The sequence below is a fragment of the Tachypleus tridentatus genome, chromosome 1 (genome assembly GCF_004210375.1).
Source record: "Tachypleus tridentatus isolate NWPU-2018 chromosome 1, ASM421037v1, whole genome shotgun sequence".
Lineage (NCBI taxonomy): Eukaryota > Metazoa > Arthropoda > Merostomata > Xiphosura > Limulidae > Tachypleus > Tachypleus tridentatus.
The window spans coordinates 82,759,141-82,783,693 of NC_134825.1; the positions used below are offsets into that span (position 1 = coordinate 82,759,141).

The 24,553-nt window shown below is 32.0% G+C and overlaps 1 protein-coding gene across 1 annotated transcript in view; it reads left to right on the top strand.

The window, feature by feature from the left end:
* The window catches only part of LOC143232641 (uncharacterized), a 160,390-nt gene extending 136,074 nt beyond the window's left edge, over positions 1-24,316 (top strand). The window contains 9 exon segments of the mRNA XM_076468298.1: positions 3,029-3,131; positions 5,453-5,649; positions 6,191-6,322; positions 10,003-10,197; positions 11,636-11,692; positions 11,819-11,980; positions 12,689-12,904; positions 15,936-16,023; positions 17,323-24,316. Coding sequence (XP_076324413.1) covers positions 3,029-3,131; positions 5,453-5,649; positions 6,191-6,322; positions 10,003-10,197; positions 11,636-11,692; positions 11,819-11,980; positions 12,689-12,904; positions 15,936-16,023; positions 17,323-17,468 — 1,296 coding nt within the window. The 3' untranslated portion in view covers positions 17,469-24,316.
* The last annotated feature ends 237 nt before the right edge of the window (positions 24,317-24,553 follow it).

Genomic DNA, 24,553 nt, shown 5'->3' on the forward strand with positions numbered 1-24,553 from the left:
TTTAGTTTTTAAGTGTACTAATGAAGATCACCATAACGTAAGAAGTATATAAAATACAGAAACCTCCAGTCCTATATTCAAATAAAGAAATACTTTTATAAATATACATCTTGTATATTGAACCCGTCTCTACACATCTATAAACATTATTTCACTCTTTGGAATCACATATCTGTTAAGTACATTACCAGGCTAGAAACGTACTATTATCCTTGGATATTTATTTTGTAATAAAGTTTGCTGCTCATACTTCTAAACATATCCTTGAATTGGGGAGAAGGAGGTAAAATCGTGCATGCCCGGCATGGCCAAGTGGTTAACACACCCCACTAGTAATCTGAGGGTCACGGATTCGAGTGATTAACCTAAATATAGGTATGTTTACTTTGATATCTTATAGTGTCGATAAATCTAGACTTGAGCTAATTTCAAGTCACCATCGAGCTTTTGTTCTTTAGAATTTTCTATAATTGTGAGATGTATTTTATTTTCTGAATTTCAAAAACCTTAAGCATGGGACCCAGCATGGCAATGTGGGTTAAGGTGTTCGACTCGTAACCTGAGTTGAGAATCCCCGTCGCACCAAACATGCTCGTTCTTTCAGCTGTGGGGACGTTATAATGTGACAGTCAATCCCACTATTCGTTGGTAAAAGAGTAGCCTAAGAGTTGGCGGTGGGTGGTGATGACTAGCTGCCTTCCCTCTAGTCTTATGCTGCTAAATCAGGGACGGCTAACGTAGGTAGCCCTCGTGTAGCTTTGCGCGAAATTTAAAAAAAACAACCAACAAACCTTCAGCATGGAAAATGTTTTGACGTCCTATTTTACGTCTTCATAGTTACAAAATATGACTAACACAAAACGTCGCTTTATAAATTATCAAATACAGGACGATGTAATTATTTCTACGTCCATTATTTTTATTCCATTTTCCATTACTTGAATTTTTGTGTTTCTTAAAAGGTAAATTTAACAGTAAGTGTGTCGCACGCATGACGAATGCTCAAGTCCAAGCCCGGTTTTCACATGAAACTATTTGTAAAATGCAGAAATTGGTAGCTTGCTCCACGCGCAAGATGCTAAGCTAATCATCAACGAAAAATGTTTTCATTGATCACAAATACAAACGAGGAGGCGGACAAGTTTTAGTTAAGTTCGTTGCATGTTCCTCTAAACATTTTTGGCAGTCGTATAAAAAAAAAAAAGCAAATGTAGAGAGTGGAATGTTAGGTTTATTTTAAAACGAAAAACAAAAATATATGTAATTCTGCTAAAAATTTCGAAATCTACAACGAACAGAAATTTAACAAGAAACGAACTTTTAGATTATTATTTGTTCAAGGACATTAATAAATATAAAAACATAGCTGTGACTTTACCATTCACTCTCGTTGTAATGTGTACATTAATATATATATATATGAAGTCCACGTTCATGCATCGTAATGAGTATATGTGCATAATTTAAAAGTTAAAGTTAGATTATCATGTTGATTTAATAATTCAGAAGTAAATGACTTTAAGTAAAGTTGGTTTAAAATGTGAACTTTAGAAAAGTTCGTATGATGGTGTTTACACTTAATATTAAGTTTTAAAAACCAAATATACGTACGACCTATTATATTGCGAATTACATCGCTTATGACATATATAAACTTTAAATTTTGACAATTTTCAAGCCATTTAGATGGAAAATTAAGTCTATATGAAGAGTGTTTTGTTACAAACTCCTCTTTGAAATACGCGTTTGAAACATTTTTAATTTATGTTCGTGTTAAGTTATCCTAGGATTATTAAAAGTAAAAAAATGTATTTGATTTTATATTAAATTTTGCTGATAAATCTTTTGTGTGTGGGGCGTAACGTTATTAAAACCAACAGTACTTTTTCCAAGTTAAATCCTCGATCAAAACGATTCAGAACGTTTTTATGTATTCCTTTATTTTATTTTTAATAATGAATTTAATGTTAATGTATAAGTTAAAATACGTTAGAGATCATAGAGTAAAACTGCAATGAAACTATGTAATTTTACTTATGCGAATGGTAAGCTTGTCACTTTCTCTAACATTCAGAAAGTCAGAAAGCACAGACGTATTACTCAATGTTAACTGCATACTGACCTTTGACCAATTCAAACTACGAATCGGAAGGTTTACGGCTTCCTTTCTCTTACTATCTTCCCCCCCCCCGAGACACATTGGTATGTCTGCGGGTTCACATCGCTAAAAATTGGGTATCGATACCCGTGGTAGGCAGCAGAGTAGAGATAGTCCATTATGTAGCTTTGTGTTCAGTTGTATATTAAAAAAAAAAAACTTACTGCAAAATCATGCTCTGCAGTTTGGGGTCATGTTTGAGGTATAAGAGTTACAGTCATATCTGACTATTCGATCATACACATTGGTGCCCCTCAGGAAGGGGGTCCATTTCCCTCCTTTTTTTTCACAAGAAATTGCACGCATTCTGATGTAAACTTAACATCGTAGTTAAACTAAATAGTTTTAGTAATTTTATAACTGCAGTTTTATGTTAGCGTTGAAGCACACATAACACACATTCTTTTAATCTGTTGACTTACACGTGAAAGTTGATCCCCAACATTCCTGTTTTGCTCTCCTTGGAAATATTTCCGTGGACGTCCATGGTCAGATTACAAGTAGCTAAAGAGTCAGCGATGGGTGATATTAACTAGCTGCTTTCTTTATAGCCTATCTGACCAAAATAACATGTATTGTCACTGTATTATAGATCTAAAATAATTAAAGGAGAGAAATGATTTTTAATTAATTGTATGTTAAATTTGGTAAAAATATTAGAATTGTAACCTTCTTTATATTTTCATCAAAGGATCTAATCGAATTTAATAGTTAATGTCAAGCGAAACATTTCACACTTGACATTGGTATATTTAAAGCTGAATATTACATATTACAGTAGTAGTAGTGTTTTCTGTAAAAATACTGTTTCGGTATTTTTATACTTTAGAACTTTTCTCAGAATTATCGTTTCAAATTCTTAAATTGTAGGTCACATTTAGGGACCTGGCGTTTCTTCGCTTTTCGGTTTTTGATATGAGCACAAGTCATATTACAGCACAAAGAGTTCTTCCACTGAAATGTCTCAGACAAGGTAAGAATAATAAATGAAACTCTAAATTGTTGTATTGTTGTTATTTTAAATAAATGTGATTAGAATTATTTTGTTTTGTTGTTGTTGTTGTTATTTTAATGAATTTTATTGTTTAACAAATCTTGTAAACATAACGAAAAAATTGGGATAGTTTTATATTTAGGTCTGACCAGGAGTAGCCATCTGGTTGGTATATCGGATTGTGGATCAGAGTGTTCGCAGAAATAAAAAACATATTTCTTGCAATTGTAGTCGGGGGGGGGGGTTCGAAGGGTGACATTCAAATCCTGCTATTCGATTAGAGCAACGCAAGGCGCTTTCAACTAGTACTTTTCCTCTAATTTATCAGTTACGGACGGCTAATGCATGCCGCCCTTTTTACGAATATCTGAAACAAACCAAATCAAAACAGAAATTTCGTGGACATTTTGCAAGCCTGTGGAAAATGACATACAGTACTCGATTTGTGATAATATTTTCTTTACCTTATCTTCCTAGTCGCTCATCGGTAAATCTGGAAGATTTAATAACGTTTAATACTGGGTTTAGATACCTGTAGTGGGCACAACTCAGATAGCCCATTGTGCATTTTCGTGGTTTACAACAAATAAGCAAACGAAACAGACAAACAAATCCTCCTAACCTCAGGTAGCTTTGAATTATATAATGGTTATGGTATGTTATTGCTGGTCGTGCCCTCTATAGAGCTAAACCAAAACTAATAAACTTTTATGGTGCATACCGCGTCTTGCTGGCGAACTGTTTCGACTAATTAACTCAACTTTTCATCATAAAATTTCCAAAATTCAAACAATAATGATAAGGTAATTTTCAATCCAAAGTAACAATTTTAGTAATTAAATTTTACATTGTTTTTGTTGTTGTCACTAATTAAGTGATCGTATGCTATATTCAAGTCACAAGATTAAAAGTCGCTCTGGTAGTACATTTAAATCCTGACTTTGTTTTGACTTAAAACAATTATAAAGACAAAAGAAAAATAAATTTATAACGAAACTAAACCAACAGAAGATCACTATACTAAACTTGCTGCCTTCACTCTGGTCTGTTTGTGTAAAATTAGCATAGATAGGTTCCTCTTGTGCATCTTTGGGCGAAAATCTTTGAGTAACACTGCGCGAAATTCTAACTCCCATGGAAAGCTACGGAAGCCGTAAGTACAATGTGCTAGGTATTTAATGGATTTATAAGAGTTTACATTACAACAAGAACAGACAAAGAATGCTTAAATATTCGAACTTCCTTTTAAGAATTCCTCATCCCTAGATACTACACCTTAAACTTCAAGTTTAACAAACTAATAACCATGGGAACGACAACATCAGTTAATACTTAGTCTTGAGTGATTTAGTTCATTTTCAAAGTTTACGAGAAATTTGATATCGCGCACTTCTGAGGTAATATAATTGTTTACTTACCACATTAATGGGAAATGTTTTAACTTAAAGCACTGTTTAGTTATCGAATATAACGTTATCTCCCTGAGTAGATAAACCGCATGATAAAGCCTTGTTTTGTAAATCTGGAATATCAGTCTAGTTTTGAAGCATTACTAGCAGAAGATATACAACAGTTAAGCAACAGATTAACTTGTCATCTGTATAGATCCCAGTCATAAAATGAAGTATTGTAGTAGGCTTATAATAATGCTTTCAATACCATTAAAAATAATTATTTTTACTGTTATTCAGTCAGAATTTTAGCTTTTCGATAAGGGGATTGTATACCAAATATACTAGGTATAAAGAATCCGTTGAAGGTTTTATCATCCTAAATGTTTTTCGTTTGTTTTTGTTCTGTCTTGATGACTTTTATAGAAAATCTCTTATATAACTCTCATTGCAGCTTTGTCTTTGTGATTCTAATGGCAAATTTGCCTTTAAAACTTAATAAAGGTTTTGTTGTAGTGAACTTGAAAGCCATCATGAACTGGTTCCATATCTATTCTGCCCTGATGTATTTCATGTACGTTCTAGCCTGTTGACTTTGATCTTAGCACTCACTACACTGATCCAACAGATACAACAAGTCGATTAAAAATACTGAATTGAATGTATATAACTGTGATTTAGGTAATGAACTACATTATTATCTCTTACTACGAACAGTTAAATTGTAATCTTTGATAATAACGTATTGAGTTTAAGTCACTTTAGAAATTCGTGAGATGAATGCAGTAAAATATATAAGAAAATATTTGATTTCAGCTCTTAAACCATATTTTGTACGATAAAAATATACCTAATAAAATAGTTTACACATTAGAAGACTTCTTTGTGTAGTTATCTAATGCTTTTCAGGATACCGTCATATCCGTCTACGGAACCCTCAGAACCAGCCTTTACCTCTTTCAACACTATTCATCTACTCTAAGTCAGAAGAGGAAGGCTTAGAACTGCCACAGCGAAACGACGAAGCCCAGGAGGCAACGAGTCAAGGAAGGAGAGCGAAAACGAAACAAAAAGACGGAACTACTGTGGATATATCAAAGCATGATGTAATGATATCCTATAAATATGGAAGAATTGCAGATGTAGATAGTTATAAGGATCTTCAAATTATTTCTCTGTGTTCTGTAAGGGTGAACATAATTATGTACGACGCATATTAGTCCCTTAACGGACGTAGATAAAAAAAGATGGTTGCGACCATTTATCAAAAGATGTTTCACTTAGCTGTTATTGTGTATTTTCTCTCTTCACTTAGCATTGTCCACCAGTTCACATTTTTATATTTCTAACTTTAGAGAGTCGTTAGTTAGATGTAATCTAATACAAAGTTTTGTTAGAGTCTAGTATCTTGATAACACAGTTCACTTTTATTACTGAAATGATTTTTCAGAGCCGGTTCATATAACAGTGTGGTGAAACTTTTCATACACCAGCGATGTGATAATATCTATTTCCATATTAATAGAGTAAAGCATGTTATCGTAAAAATATGGTAGAACCTATTGCCAGGTTAGTGTGATTGAAATCTATTTATAATGTCTTCATTATTAGAAGTAAAAGTTTGAAACTCATTTTGTCCTTTATTAGGTTGCGTCTGTTGGAGGAGTTCCTTCGAAAAGAAAAACATTTTTCCTCATGATTTATGGAGTCGTTCCAGAAGAATCGAGCACCATTTTGAAAGTTACACAGGATAGTACAACAAGAGATGTCATTTCTCAGGTACATGTATCTGCTAATCTCGTGAATACAGTTTATGTACCTGCCTTTGTTTTCCAAAAAAACTTCTTCCCTTTTAAATTTGTTTTGGTGAAATTCATTGTGGATGAGTTATTTCAGTTACTCAAGAAATTAAATTAATATTAGATAAAATATTTCCTTAAATCTTATATAATTTATGTCGTTCATTGTTTAGTATTTAACGTCCTGGCTACGAGTCGTCAGGTCCTAGATTTGGTCTCCAATGTTGTTACAGGAACAATACTCTGTTAATTAGTTCATAAAGTTTTACAAAGTCCTGTGACGGTAGTTCCTGGTGAGTAGTTTTACTCTATCCGGTTCCACAAAGTTTGAACAGCTACAGCTGAAGTCTAGAAGTATCTAATTTGACCATTAAGTTCTTGTTTCTCATAAGGTATCAAAACAGTATCCTCAGTGATGACGAGAAACCCATTTGTTGAGAAAATTTATATGCAAAAACGGCTCGTTTGGGCTGAGAAAACACTTTTACATAGAAGAGCGAACAACGTTTCGACCTTCTTCGGTCATCGTCAGGTTCACAAAGAAAGAGGTAACTGACCGGAAGCTGACCACATGTTTGAAAGGGGTTGTGTAACTGTGTGTCGAAATGTAGAGGGCGGTATTAGATGTTTGAATATATAATTTTATTTTATTAATATAGGTATAAAGGCGTTCCTTTATATTGGTTTATTTTGGGTTTAAGTTGTTGTATAAGTAAGGCTTCTTTAATTTTGCGTTTGTTTATGTTTGTTTCTTTGTTTAGTGTTTGAGTGTTTTCTATGGTTATGTTGTATTTATTTGACTTGCAGTGTTCGAAAACGTGTGAAGGTGACTTTTTATGTTCTTTGAATCTGGTTTCCATTTTTCTACTTGTTTCTCCAATATAGAAGTCGTGGCAGTTATCACATTGTATTTTATAAATAATGTTGGTGTGGTGTTTGTCAGTGTAGTTTTTACATAGTATAGACCTCAGTTTTGTGCCGGGTTTTTGAATAAATTTGGTATTAATTGGAATGTCATATTTTGTTACTAATTTTTGCCAAATGTTGGTTATTTGTTTGCTGATGTCCGGAATATATGGTATACAGCAGTATATGGTTTCGTGGTTTTTTGATTCGTGAGCTGTATTTACTTTAGTTGGTTGATTTTGCTTTCTGTCTAGGTGTGTGCGTATAATGTTTTCTACGGTTTGTGGAGGAAACTTATTGATGTTGATGAAGTATTGTTTTATTTTTTCTAATTCATCGTTAATTTTATCTGGTGAGCATAGTTTTATGGCTGTGTTTATTTGGTTTCTTAGTATGTTGAATTTTTTGTTTTGTTTCATGTGCTGAGTCCCAAGGAATGTATAGTCCAGTATGGGTGATTTTTCGGTGGATTTCTGTTTGAAATTGTGTATCAGTTCTTGTAATTTTGAGGTTAAGAAATGATATTTGATTGTTTTCTTCCTGTTCACATGTGAAGTTGATGTTGGGATGTATAGAGTTAATGTGATTGAAAAAATTAAGTATGTGTTCTGTAGATTTGAATCCCGCAACCGTGTCATCTACATATCTGTACCAGTATAGTGGTGGATGTAATGCTTAATGGCCAGTTTCGATGTTATATCCCTCTTTACAGAAGTTCCAACCACTGAAGCCTGCAAGATAGCCTTAGAACTCTATATCCGAGACCCTAACCCAACTATAAAAATTCCCAGTAACCAGTTAGCAACCCTCATAGAATTCACCACGATAAAGACAAACTTCATGTTCAACAACCAAAACTATATACAAACAAATGGCCTAAGCATGGGCAACCCAGTATCACCAGTTCTAGCCAATATTTTTATGACACAAGTTGAAACACAAGCAATTAACACAGCATTACATCCACCACTATACTGGTACAGATATGTAGATGACACGGTTGCGGGATTCAAATCTACAGAACACATACTTAATTTTTTTCAATCACATTAACTCTATACATCCCAACATCAACTTCACATGTGAACAGGAAGAAAACAATCAAATATCATTTCTTAACCTCAAAATTACAAGAACTGATACACAATTTCAAACAGAAATCCACCGAAAAATCACCCATACTGGACTATACATTCCTTGGGACTCAGCACATGAAACAAAACAAAAATTCAACATACTAAGAAACCAAATAAACACAGCCATAAAACTATGCTCACCAGATAAAATTAACGATGAATTAGAAAAAAATAAAACAATACTTCATCAACATCAATAAGTTTCCTCCACAAACCGTAGAAAACATTATACGCACACACCTAGACAGAAAGCAAAATCAACCAACTAAAGTAAATACAGCTCACGAATCAAAAAACCACGAAACCATATACTGCTGTATACCATATATTCCGGACATCAGCAAACAAATAACCAACATTTGGCAAAAATTAGTAACAAAATATGACATTCCAATTAATACCAAATTTATTCAAAAACCCGGCACAAAACTGAGGTCTATACTATGTAAAAACTACACTGACAAACACCACACCAACATTATTTATAAAATACAATGTGATAACTGCCACGACTTCTATATTGGAGAAACAAGTAGAAAAATGGAAACCAGATTCAAAGAACATAAAAAGTCACCTTCACACGTTTTCGAACACTGCAAGTCAAATAAATACAACATAACCATAGAAAACACTCAAACACTAAACAAAGAAACAAACATAAACAAACGCAAAATTAAAGAAGCCTTACTTATACAACAACTTAAACCCACAATAAACCAATATAAAGGAACGCCTTTATACCTATATTAATAAAATAAAATTATATATTCAAACATCTAATACCGCCCTCTACATTTCGACACACAGTTACACAACCCCTTTCAAACATGTGGTCAGCTTCCGGTCAGTTACCTCTTTCTTTGTGAACCTGACGATGACCGAAGAAGGTCGAAACGTTGTTCGCTCTTCTATGAAAAAGTGTTTTCTCAGCCCAAACGAGCCGTTTTTGCATATAAAACAGTATCCTGTTATTTACTTCAGATATAGAAAGAATACTGTAGGTGAAATGATTAGGGTACGATGCTAGTATTAACATAGGTGTATCTGTGTATAAAACACACCAGGTATAAAATTATTAGTAAATTCATCTTGTATTTGAGGTGTATCAAGTATTAATTTGGTTATCATTAATGACGTTTGATCAAAAGTAAGTTTACAATGCAGATCCGAACTAAAAACAACGAATATTCGTTAATTATCTGGTATAATATATTGACGAAAAGTTCTTAACAAGTTACTAAACATAAAATAACAACTAACTTCAATAATCAAATTGTGTTGAATTATTAGTTGCCTACCCTCGCTCTTAGCGGTGTTTTTGGTTATAATTCCAATATTGTCTCAGAAGGTTCGAGTATTAGTAATGTTATTTTGTTAATCAAATAATAAACAAGAGAACTTTATATTTGTACAGGCTATTCAGTAGATAAACATTTTTAAGGTATATTAATTTATTTATTGTTGAATGTAAAGATATTTTTGAAATAACAACAATCATAGATGTATTACCAAACTCATCATCTCTCATATGATATTATCACATTTTAATTGCTAAAAAAAACGATAAGTTGGCCAACGATTTCACACAGCTAATTACAGTTTTTGTTAACAAACTCAGGCACTCCTCAAAGGTAACAAAGCTAACGAATCAGTAGATGAATATGTTCTAATAGAAGAGGTTCAGCGTGGATGGGACAGACGTCGAGCTGAGAAGGCACCATTACAACGGTTTTTAGACCCTGGAGAAAGGCCTATCGAAGCTCAAGCTCATTGGCAAGGAGAAGGCAAATTTATTCTCAAGAAGCTAGGAAATGTAAGTTAAAAACACACATTCTACAACACAGGAAAAAATTCAACTCTCAAAACAAAAGGAAGAAATAATGTGCTGTTTGTAAAACAATGGTCACACATTCTGAGATAAACTTGTGCCTTCCTCAATGGATTTTACTATTGAGTATATCACCTCGAAACAGAGACGATACCACCACTTCATTTACATCACAAATATATGATGATACTGTTTGAATGAAATTCAAACAGTTTCTCAACCGTTAGAAAACCATTATCTTATACGTCATCATTTAATATCCAAAGATTGAAAATACACAATTCATTCATGTTTGTTTTCTCATAGAAAATGTAAGAACAAAAAACAGTTCAATAGCTATTTAGCTGTATTGCCATATGAATTTGAACAGTGTATTAAGAAAAGTGGTTTTACTGATAATTTTCAAAGCGTACTGAAAGTCTTATATTCTAAGTTGTTCGATTTCTAATTGATTTATCATCTCAGTTTTATACACTATTTTTTTCTCATATTACAGTTCTTCCTTAAAATAGGGCTCGGCATGGTCAGGTGGTTAAAACACTTGACTCGTAATCCGAAGATCGAGGGTTCTAATCCCCGTCGCACCAAACATGCTCGCCCTTTCAGCCATGTGGGCATTATAAAGTGACGATCAATCCTACTATTCGTTGGTAAAAGAGTAGCCAAAGAGTTAGCGGTGGATGATGATGACTAGTCGTCTTCCCTCTAATCTTAGTTAGTTAGTTATCACCATTAGATTCCATCTAGGAACATAGGGCCGCAATCGCTTGCGGATTCTTCAACAGGTATTTAAGTGAGTAGGTTGTTAGCCCATTGCACCGAGCCGTCCCTAATTTAGTAGTGTAAGACTAGAGGGAAGGCAGTTAGTCATCACCACCCACTGCCAACTCTTGGGCTACTCTTTTACCAACGAATAGTGGGATTGACCGTAACATTATAACGCCCCCACGGCTGGGAGGACGAGCATGTTTGGCGCGACGCGAACCCGCGACCCTCGGATTACGAGTCGCACGCCTTACGCGCTTGGCCATGCCAGGCCCCCTGTAGTCTTACACTGCTAAATTAAGGACGACTAGCGCAGATAGACCTCGTGTAGCTTTGCGCGAAATTCAAAAACAAGCCATCCTTAAAATAGAACTTCACACATTTTTTTATAAGAAAACATGGTGATAGTTCTGTATATCAACTAACTTATATAGATTTGTATTTTAACACGGTGTTAACTGTATATTAGTTGACTTTATAGATTTGTATTTCTAAACTTCAATACTTTGTGTTTTAAATGCGCAGAATCAATGGGACATTATCAAACTTAAATTGAATTGTATCGATTGATAAGGTAAGATAGAAAGTTGGTGAAAATATCTTTTAATAAGATGTGTTGTTGAGTTTCAGTAATATGTGGTTTATTTTATATTAACAGGATCCGAGCACCAGGGCGTGGGTTACGACAATACGTAGCACATCGTGTAAGGAAATGGTAAGATAAGTTCGCCCATTGTTTATTTATGTAAATGTTTATCGTGCACATAAAATATAAGATCACTTCTAGGCTATAATGAAATTTCGGTCAAATATGAGAGGTCTTTGTCTTTGCATGTTGTAGCTTCATAGACGTCAAGAAAGTGAGACAAGCTGTGACGAGCTTCAGGACTGGGGTGGAGAGGAAGAGACTTTCCTGGTTTGTGTCTATAATGTTTCACCAGACCAGCCGTATGCTATTCTCAGAGCTCCTGTAACGAGCACAGCACAAGACATCATAATCCAGGTACAGATTGGTAGGTCCTTCACCCCACATTAGGTCATGTGAACATAGCAAAGCTAACTACACATCGACAGTCTTGCCCTAGTGGTCCCTCACCCCAAAGTAGAAGTTGAACCATATCCTTATTATCTTAACTAGCTTAAGATGAGACATCATAGTCCAGGTACAGAAATAGAGTTATTTTAACCACCTAAAAATGGACTTACTGCTGTAACTAACTTAGTGTTCATGTCAAACCCTCACACATAAATGTAGCTATTTCACCCAACAATAAAGAATTAGACATCTGAACATGTTATCTTAATACTGTAACTAACTTAATACATAGTTCTGACATAAACTGGTAGGTATTTGACTTGGGAGTAGAAGTTTAGTCATCTAGATATAGTAAGAAGTATCTCAGACTAGCTGAACACAAAGTATCACAACCAGGTCAAATATTTCTACGTCTTTCACTCAGTTTAAAGTTTGGTCATCCAGATATAGTAAGTTTTACCTCAAACTAGGTGTTCACAAGGTATCACAACCTAGACAGAGAGTTGTAAGCCTTTCATTCAATGTAATATAAATTAGGGATCTGTTTAAACGTTATCTTAGCTTTGTTTAGTTTTTATCAACGAATTTAGTATTTTGTTGAACGATCTAATAACCTGTATAGTTATCTTTCATGGTGTTTTTTTTTTTCACTTATCAACTCTTTGAACCATATAGGCTCTTGTCAAGGCACATCGTATGGAAGATCCTTCAAGTTTTGTTTTGGTCGAAGAGGTCGAATATCCCTATGTGACTGAGGCGACACCTTCTGGCAATTCTCGACGGCAGGGTGTGCAGAAAGAAACTCGTGTTATCGGCGATGAAGAAAACATTTACCGAACCCAGTCGCGTTGGAAAGCTAAAGGTTGGCTGGAATTGAAAGAAAGGAAAGAGGCACGAACTATTTCCAGTTTTACACTGATTAGATTGTAAGGGATAATGTACTTATATAGCTACAACAATCAGTTATATTACAGTTCCTTCAAGTCCGTGTTTATGGAACGAATATTGTGCTGTTGTAAAAAGTACAGTGTTAGTGTACTGTTTAGAACAACAGTGACAGCTCTCTTCCATAACGAAACTTAAACTTTACCTTCACGGGAGGCAGGCCATTTCTTCATATAAGAAGGTTTTCACACACTATAATTTGTACAAATTTTCACCCCCTCGTATATCAGTTCTTGATATATACATATATATATATATGTAAAAACGACTGGTATGGCTTGAGAAAATTTTTTATGTAGAAGAGCAAACAACGTTTCGAAATGAAAACCTACCTGGAAGACCTAGTTAGAAGACTGGTGATCCACTCTACACAAACTGAAAATACCAAAAAACAACCACCAGAAAGAAGATAACTTTGACAGCAATTCGACCGACAACCAACAACCTATCTTTCTAGGTAGAAATTAAAATATCTATTTCCCTGAAACACCTCAAAACAGATCGAAACGTTGTTCGCTCCTCTACATAAAAAAAAGCTCAACCCATACAAGCCGTTTTTACCCATATATTTTTCTCTACAAGTGGGTTTTCTCGTCATCACGGATTATTAGTTCTTGATATAAGAAGATTTTTCATGCTTTCTCTACAATTTGCTTCTTGCAGTATCTTTGTTAACTTCTTCGAGCAGGATTTTGTATCTTCTATATTTTGCTCATAACATAAAGTTTTATTATACATTCTGCACTTTGTTTTTTAACGGTATTGTTAGCATTCCTGTATAAAAAATGTTGCATGCGTTATATACGTTAAGGTTATAACTCACAAGTACAACGTTTCGATTACTGAGGCGATCATTCTCTAGTACACAAGTTTTAATGGTGAGGAAAATTTTAATATACCTATCAATGTATTCAAATATTAGATCGTTGGATAGTGATTTAAATATTACAATATTCTTTACCGTTAAAATTTGTGTACTTGAGAATGATCGCAACAGTAATCATAATGTCTCACCTGTTTTAAAAAAATAGTCTTCCTCACTGTAAAAGCTGTAACATGAAATACAATAATTTAGATTTGAAATACTTATCCTAAACACCTGTAATTTTAAATCTGTAAGGGATTAATTAAAATGGACTGGAAATACAAATGTGATTTGAACCACTTTCGATGTGTGTCTTAATGATACTTAAAATTGATATAATTAAGATACATTTAGTACATCATACCAATGTTGATCTGTAATATTAACTTTTAAATTAATTAAGATCAATAGTAGTACCTGGTAGCAATGTTCATCAGTAACATTAACTTTTATCCAAGTAGAATTTTGTAGCAATGTTCATCTGTAATATTAACTTTTATCCAACTTAATTAAACTTTTAATTAATTAAGATCCAAGTAGTACTTAGTGTTCATCAGTAATTAACTTTATCCAAGTAGAATTTTGTAGCAATGTTCATCTGTAATATTAACTTTATCCAAGTAGTACCTAGTAGCAATGTTCATCTGTAATATTAACTTTTCCAACTATACCTAATGTTCAAGATCCTAGTAGTACCTGGTAGCAATGTTCATCAGTAACATTAACTTTTATCCAAGTAGAATTTTGTAGCAATGTTCATCTGTAATATTAACTTTTAAATTAATTAAGATCCAAGAAGTACTTAGTAGTAATGTTCATCTGTAATATTAACTTTTATCCAACTAGTACCTGGAAGCAATGTTCATCTGTAATATTAACTTTTAAATTAATTAAGATCCTAGTAGTACCTGGTAGCAATGTTCATCAGTAACATTAACTTTTATCCAAGTAGAATTTTGTAGCAATGTTCATCTGTAATATTAACTTTTAAATTAATTAAGATCCAAGAAGTACTTAGTAGTAATGTTCATCTGTAATATTAACTTTTATCCAACTAGTACCTGGAAGCAATGTTCATCTGTAATATTAACTTTTAAATTAATTAAGATCCTAGTAGTACCTGGTAGCAATGTTCATCAGTAACATTAACTTTTATCCAAGTAGAATTTTGTAGCAATGTTCATCTGTAATATTAACTTTTAAATTAATTAAGATCCAAGAAGTACTTAGTAGTAATGTTCATCTGTAATATTAACTTTTATCCAACTAGTACCTGGAAGCAATGTTCATCTGTAATATTAACTTTAAATTAATTAAGATCCTAGTAGTACCTGGTAGCAATGTTCATCAGTAACATTAACTTTTATCCAAGTAGAATTTTGTAGCAATGTTCATCTGTAATATTAACTTTTAAATTAATTAAGATCCAAGTAGTACTTAGTAGTAATGTTCATCTGTAATATTAACTTTTATCCAACTAGTACCTAGAAGCAATGTTCATCTGTAATATTAACTTTTAAATTAATTAAGATCCTAGTAGTACCTGGTAGCAATGTTCATCAGTAACATTAACTTTTATCCAAGTAGAATTTTGTAGCAATGTTCATCTGTAATATTAACTTTTAAATTAATTAAGATCCAAGAAGTACTTAGTAGTAATGTTCATCTGTAATATTAACTTTTATCCAAGTAGAATTTTGTAGCAATGTTCATCTGTAATATTAACTTTTAAATTAATTAAGATCCAAGAAGTACTTAGTAGTAATGTTCATCTGTAATATTAACTTTTATCCAACTAGTACCTGGAAGCAATGTTCATCTGTAATATTAACTTTTAAATTAATTAAGATCCTAGTAGTATCTGGTAGCAATGTTCATCAGTAACATTAACTTTTATCCAAGTAGAATTTTGTAGCATTGTTCATCTGTAATATTAACTTTTAAATTAATTAAGATCCAAGTAGTACTTAGTAGTAATGTTCATCTGTAATATTAACTTTTATCCAACTAGTACCTGGAAGCAATGTTCATCTGTAATACTAACTTTTATCCAAGTTAATTGAAGCCATTTCTTAATATTTTAATTTATTTTTAATTTTAATTTTTTCTTAGGTGTTTCTAGAAGTAGACAATAGAAGAGACATGAAACTGGGGGGTTTTGAACGGATACGAAAACTGAGAAACTCACTGAGATTGAAAGGTATTTCTTTATAGAACACATACATAGGCACTCATAAGTTAAAAAAAAGTTCCATATTTAAATATTTTAACTGAAATCTACTTAACCAATTTCCATAATCTTTAATAGTCCAGTAAACTACAATATATTAAAATATCATTTAACTCTAGAATTATCCATGGGGAGGATCAATATGTTTATTTATGTAATATAATAAAATAATACATTGGTAAAAACACTTTGTTTATTTCGCTACTAATAAGTTATAAAATTAGGCTTATCAGTTTTTCATTTACTTTAACCCTAGGATTACTGGTAGAATCTATACGGTCCCCATCAGCTTTTGAAACACATTCTATTCTTTTTGCGCACCAAATTTATTGTGGATCTATGACTTTCTTACGGTGTTCGTAAAATAGAACTTAAAATAAAGTATCATCAATACCATTATTACGTTTTTTCCTGTGATTTCTCCAAGTTCATGTGGTCGCTTATTTACAATTTAATGTTGTGACAGGCAAAATCGTTAATTTCAATATGATGTTATATTTCAACCCTAATTGTACTGAGAGATATAAAAACACGTTAGTAGTTTTATGGCTTAAAACAAAATATGCATAGGTTATAAGCAACGAGAACTACTTTAGGCCTTACCTTTTTTCTATGGATATTAACACTTTTATTGATAAGTAGATAACAACGTTTCGACCTTCCTAGGTCATCTTCAAGTTAACAGAAGAGTTTAAACTTGTTTGCCGTTCTGAGATACATTTTTTATTTCAAGTGGATTTCTCTTCATCAAGAAGGACATGCACAGATTATAAACAATGAGAACTACTTTAGATCTACTTTTTTTCTACTTAACACATGCAGAGGTTATAAAAAACGAAACTAATTTAGGCCTAACGTTTTCCACTTAACACATGCGAAAGTTATAAGCAGTGGGAACTACTTTAGGCCTACTTTTTTCTACTTAATTTGTTTGCAAACAGATATAAGTTCTTGTTAACAGCGTTGTCGCTCTCAAAACCCTTCATCTGATAAATACAGTTTTTTTACTATTTATACACAAATTTTGCTATTTTCTGGCATCATTACACACGATGTAATATAACTAGATTTGTAGCAGGAATTTTACAAAAGTTTCATCCGTTGTTATCACGTACAATGCTGTTTGTCTTAGCTAGTTGTTTTTTTTTAACTTTTCATTATTGCTGCATAAACATTTCTGGGGAAAATTTGATAGCTTGGTGATATAAAATGTTATGTAAAAATAATAATAAACTGTAAATATTATTAATTACATTTAATATTCTGCAGGGACACTGACTAGAGACCAGAACGTTCCCCTTAGGACTGTGCACAGCGAAGGAGAACAGGATGCTGAGAACGAAGTAAAAGAGAGTTCATCGACTATTTCTAAACTCAAGCGGTTCTCATTTCGAAAACTGAGTATCTGGAGATGAGTGGATAAAAGATCAAGTGTACTAACGTGGTTCTGTAACTGCTGTATTCTCTTTATAATTATAAGATCATATGAGTCGTGAGGTTACTTACAAAGGAGAGGGCTACAAATATACTTATTACCCTGACGATGTAATAATCTTTAAGATCTAAATGATTCTAGAAAAGGAAAAACTTGAATCAGTAGCATTACTTTGATGAAAAGTGAATAAAATATTGTGTAATTGGCCGCAAAATGCTAAACGTGGTAGAATGTGTTTAAGTGGAATGATTTCAAGGGGAAACCGAAAGTTTCAAAATGTATGTAAAAGGCCATGGACAAGAGTCTTATATGCGTACTGAGTGCCATTAAAATAAGTATTTCAGGTAAGATAAGACAAATAACCCATGTCACATATCTGTAAAATCATATGATTAAAGTCTATCTACTTTCGTTCCCATCCCATAAACTCTAAGAATGAAATCATCACTTTCATAGATTCTTCATTAAATTCTTTGGAAAGAAAATGTAATCAGGCTTTTAGATAGCACATTGATTTCTGGTCATTTTACTTAAGAATAAAGATTCCAAGTGGTGTTGTTACAAGTATGTGAATAAAGTGCATATTTTGTATAAGTAAGTCATCATGTCGAGGGACTACCATGTTATTATTATTATATTTTATAAGATTATGGAGAAAAGACTACGCTGTGGAACCTCTAGTTTCGTTTTGTTGCTCTTACAGAACTACTATTTTTCATTTCCATTCTATTAAAAAGAATCTCATTAGGTACTTGTAGTAACTATTACAGTTTAAGATAACTTTTTTGTCTTCGTATTGAGTAAACTGGTAGAGATTTCTCAATGGGAATATCTGTTTGAAGTAGATTACTTACTTCTACAAGAAAACTTTAACTGTGTGATAATATTGAACTCTCAACATATCACTCCAGTTTGAGTAATCGAATTAGTAAGAAATAGCATGACACAGAATTTGTTAATGATGTATTTTTATAAGCACTGTATGTTATAAGTATGTGCTCCAATTAAAATAATGACATGACCAATGGTCGAAAACTTGTCCCCGTTCCAGAGCTGCTTGCTTCACTTGAATCCAAGCGAAGTTTTATTTGTGCAACTAGCTACATTAGTAATATGTATTTAAATATAACTGGATTATTTCTTTGGGATAGTATATTTTAAGTAAAGCGATCTGTGCCTTAAAAAAAAAAGTGAAACACTATATTGGTTAATAAAGAAATAAACAAGGAATCTCACTTAACACTCGTTCTCATATCTGAGTTGTATAAACCCGCGATTTACAGTTGTGAGTTATCAAAACAGTAACTCTACTAATTAGCTTTATAATATTAAATAAAAACATGAAGTTTCAGTTGAGAGAATTATCTTTAAACAAGTAATAAATTACACCTAGCTTTGTTGTAAGTCTGAGGTTTAAAGTGAACAGGAATGTCTTTATATGAACATATGCTTTCGTATATTTTCTTACAACTTAAGTATTTGTTCCCAACTGGTGGTAAGTGCCACATTTATGTTACCTGATATATATCTGTAGGCACTGGTACAATATTTTATTAGCTGTAACTAATAGTATAATATTTTATTAGGTAGCTAATTTATATTATTCTGTTAAATGGTTTACTTTAAGGCGTTAGTATAATATATTTTATTTGTTGTCATATCTATCAGCACTACTATAATATTTTATTTGCTGTCATATCTGTAGTCACCTGTATAATATATTTTATCAGCTAACATATCCTTAGGCGCTAGTATAATATTTTTTTATTAGCTAACATATCCGTAAGCTCTAGTATAATATATCTTATAAGCTGACATATCCGTAAGCGCTAGTACAATCTATTTTATTAGCTGACATATCCTTAGGCGCTAGTATGTTTTATTAGCTGACATATCCATGGGCGCTATTATAATATATTTTACTTTCTGCCATGTCTGTTTGATATTTTGATTTCATTTAACAGTAGATTCTTACAAATCGTACATAAATATATAAAGTAAATAAAAGAGGAAGATGTTTTTTGTTAGAACAAACCTTTATATTTGATAGATTTCAGTTGCTTGTTAACCGTTGCATTTTAACACTAATTTCAATTAAGGTTTTCTGAACGCTGTCAAATAAACACAAAATAACGTGACTAAATTAGGACTTACAACATAACACAAGTAGAGTATTTCAGCCGGTTTCTTTCATACTGTGAACATGTATCTCTGATAATAAAATACAACAAAATATAACAGTGGTCAATAAGAACTTTGAATATATATTATTCACGACAGTAAGGTTTCTTGTGGTCCTTATAAGGAATATCCATACTCTCTATATAAAAGGACCTTTTGTTCTTTGAATCAAGTATAAGCTGTCGCAAAACACTATCCGTTTGAGGCTTAACGCTTATTTATATATAGATATTTTTGGGTTTTTAGTTGTTAGATTTGTGTCTTGTTCAGTTATTTTGCATTTCCACGTAATATTGTAAGGTAAAACGTAGTTAAAGTCATTTAACTGTGTTAAATATTATTCTAACCTATTGTAAATCAAAATATGTAACAATATAGTAGTGTGCAAATAATAGTTATTTGTTTACTCGCTTATTAATTTTTACAATAGTTTTTCTCTGTCGAAAAAAGACACTGTAGTTTGTATCTTTGAAAACCAGAGATTAACAAAGCTTTTGTGACAAAAACCAAACAAACAAAAGATTAAGTGCATTTGTAAAACTAATACAGAGCCAAGGAAACTTTTCTTGGCATAAACTCTGCAATGTGCTTACATAAAACTAAAATCAAATGTAGTAAGTTGCCTAGTGACAGCGCCTTTGTAGCGTTTTCTATGGTTGAAGTATTTAAGATAGCATCTTAAAACTGAATAATAACTAAGCAAACTAATTGAACAATTAATAAAGTCACTACATAATAAATCTCTGAAACTAATGTATATCTAAAAAAATTTATTCCTGTAGAGCATACTTTAATGTTCCATTCTATATTTTTAGTTTGTATACCTAACTGAATTTTGTATTGAGAGCTTAAAATTAATCCTTCTAAAATCCTGAAACTATAACACAGCTAAAATGTTACCATCTGTGATTACAAACACTGAAATGTTAACTTTTTTACGAAACTACACTAAAAAACAGTTCTTTGTTTAAAAACAATAGAAATTAACCAACTTTTTCGTGAACTATACCTAAACAAGTTGACCTTTGTTTACAAACAGTAGGAGCGAAGCAACTACTTCGTAAACTATACCTAAACAAGTTGACCTTTATTTATAAAAGCAAAAGCTCACTAACTCTTTCCTTTGTGACTAAAACATTGCAGCATCAGTTTAATAAGTTAAGTTGTAGTCAAACATAATTTCAAAAATTGCATTAATTGCACTTGTATTTAATAATCATTAACATTTTCTAGTATTCACCCCTAAATCTGAGATCGTATTGATGAGACTAGTCTGTTGTGGTTCAAAATACTGCAGAGTGAATCCATGTTACTAAAGTAGAGCTAGATAGCTTACCAAGTGTATTTCGAAGACAATTAAACAAACCTTTGTTCGTTTTGACTCTAAACTCTTAAAACGTAAATTTTCTCAGCAAGATTTTGTTGATGGCTAACAAACGTTAGAGTTTCAACCAGAATAACAAGTTTTAGGTTAAAGTATTGTGATTTTGACCAGTACTGGATATTTAGTATATAACCATCTAGCGGGTGAGATATTTGTTTCAGGTTTTGAGTTTGATTGGAGAGAAGAGAGTCTGGAAACCCAGCTATAAAATGACTTAAAATTTTTATATATTTTTTGTACTAAAATTTATAATTTCCTTTCACAATGTTATTGAGATAATGAAATTGTGTTTTTTTCGTCTAGTCTTGTGTTACTTTTGTTAACTACATGTTCTATAGTTTAAGGTAATAAGTACGGGAGGTATAAGTGATATTTTCAATAATGGTATATCACAGAATGAGTGCACTAGTCAGAAAATTGTAAACATGTTCTAATACAGTAATGTGAAATAACTTATATTACCATTCTTACTTCATTCCCTCTTTTTGTTATAAGTTTGGATGTTTGTGTTGTTACTCGTTGTATCAGAACGTTTGATATTATCTATTATCACTTCTATTACACTAACACGTACGGAGACCCGTATATCGTGCGTGCAAGTTATTTTAAAAGAGATATTTTAAAACAAGTTATATTTAGGTGTTATTTTAGAAGACTAAGAAATTCTATTGTCGTTTTCTTCTTTTCATAACTGTGAGAGTTCAAAAGACTATAGTGTAGACTGGAGATTTTTTTCCAGTTAATGACAATAAAATGCCATCTATTATTCCAGATAATGAAAAGTGATAATTAATTTAAGTCACAAGATATACATAGCTGAATTATTAGGCTTATATATAGGTATTTAAATAATTCAGGTCCAGGTGACATGGAGAAAGGCGTAGTTTCATGACAGTGTGATAACACTCTATTATTATAAAAAATATTATATCGTACTTAAAACAATAGAAAAATTAAAGTATGTTTAATATTTATTTTTTATTAGTGTTAGTAGTGGGATATCGCTGTATTTTTTGTGGTTGATTTTGTTATTTTGGTTATATTTTAAACTTACACATCTTTATCCATAATCACAAAATTATTATCTGTATTTGAAATTTTGACAATTAAGCCATCATCATTTTTACAGTTTTCAAAGCCTTTTTTTCTCGAACATAATATCGGTTATCTTTAGATGTAAACAAACTCTACTATACTTTATTCATAAGGGTATTACGTTTAATATCAACTTCATTATTCACTTTCTTGTGGTCAAGATCATGGTCGATCTAACGGAATTTTAAAATATTATGAATGTGTAAAACCTAGATGTAATTTTAGTGCATCAGTTAACATTTGGGTCTTCATCTTCAATGAATCGTGTTTTCTCTAAGTGGTTGATTATTTAAATTAGCCCATGTTTGTTCATATACTCACTATAACGCTTTCTTTGACACAAATTTTACAAAGTGTCTACTGTAACGATGACAATATTTCTAGGTGTATGTACTCACTGAGCAACGTTGGAACAACAAACCCTGATAAAAGGTGTCGACATCTTGATGAAGAGTTTGATCCATCAGAATGGTCGTGTTAGTTTCTTTGTCGTTATCGTCCGGTTAAGTTTTCACATTGATAAGATTCTAGAACCTTCTGCCCAGCTTATTTTCGACGTTTTTCACTGTAAATGGCATGTTGTGTTTCATCCACCCACCAGATTCATTACTCATCACATTGACTTATTAAACTTTGGTTGTTGCTAACAATTCCGTTTTGGGTTTACTTTCTCATACAATATATTTTATTACAATTTACAGTAAGTAAGATCTAAACGTCTTACCTGTTCTAAAAACTAATATTTCTTACTGTAAAAGCTGTAAATTGTAATAAAATTTCTTGTTGTTGATTATAGGTTAATGACACTTCATTTTGTAAAGCTATTATCTAGTAATAGTCCTTGTAAATATTTCACACTATTGAAATAGATCTACCTAGAATATTTAAAGAACTGAGGAGCTTACACTATGGAATAAGACTAGCAGGTGGCGTTTACAGTGTCAAAGAAAACATCTTTAAGTATGGTCCCAACCGCAGTGTCCAAGGTATAAGTAGCGCTGCGGTATTGTTGGACGACGTTTTAAATATAAAATGTAGATGTTCAATACTGAGAAAAGGCATCCATTAAACATGGAGTTTTTAATTATTATTTTCACTATTTTAATATTCATATTAACAAGGAAATGTTTTCTTTAAAGTAGCATTTATAGACTATAAATGCCACGTTGTTTTCTTTTGAATTTAAGTTTAATATTTAAATTATTTTACTCAACTATTTGAAACATGTCAATAGATGAATTGTATGATTAGATACGCTTTGTCGTTTTCAATTATTTCAAATATAAAATTATAGTATTGTAACAAATGTGTTTCGTCTACTGTCATGGTCATATATGCTGTTCACCTTGTGGCATGAATTATAATTTTTAAAAGTACCTATACATATAAGCCTATTATTACATCACTTTTTACGTGTAATATTAAAGCTGAACATGAGATTGAAGTAGCTATTTTCGCCTTGAAGTAATAAACTTGTGTTTTGTTATTACCTCTGTTAATCTTGTTTCATTTTTTATTTGTCAATTAATAACTTTCTTCTTTTTATTAACCTTATGTTTGTGTTTTATACCTACGTTATTTTATTTTTCAGTTGAACATTTATTTTCCTGATCTTTTGTTCAAAATGTTTAATATTTAGTGTTGAACAAACTCCGGAAGCATTAAGCCACTCGTCATCATTATATGTTATTCTCCTAAAAGCACTAACACTGGAGTTATCTTGTTTCAGAAAATATTGATTTCTATAATAGTATTAGAAGCTTGAAGTGTTGTACGTTTCAATACGTCTCGTTATCCCTCATTTAATATGTACATAATTATTTATGAGTGTTGTTATATGAACAGTAGGAATAATATATAAACACTGTTACTTGTGTGATAGAATATGCATGTTTGCCAGTTTTACATATCAAAAGTTGTATATAGACTTTCAATCACGAAAACATATACCAGTACAGACAGCTGCAGTATCCAAGCTGATTGTGTTGAGACATTACAAGTTTACCCATTGCTTCCTTTTTACCATGATGCCATTATCGTTTAGTGTACAAAGCATTTGTATTTTGTACCTGTTTTTGAATGTTTTGGACACTTGAATGGGTTGTATAATGCATTGTTGTAACAGACGTTGAGAGGCGAAAAAAAAACTAATAAAAACAACTGTTGTTTACACCCAGGTTCTGGACTGAGTCAAAATGGAAAGAAATATATCATCGCGTAGACACATTTTGTTTTCTAACCAACTTCATCAAATATATATCAATTAATGTATAAGACAAAGAAGGAATTTCAAAGGTGATACGCTATATCATGAAAGTGAGAGAAGTTAAAATTGAAACAGGAAAGGATTTTAACTCGATACTTTGCAGGTGTACGAGTGCTATCTTTAATATTTCTATAATTAG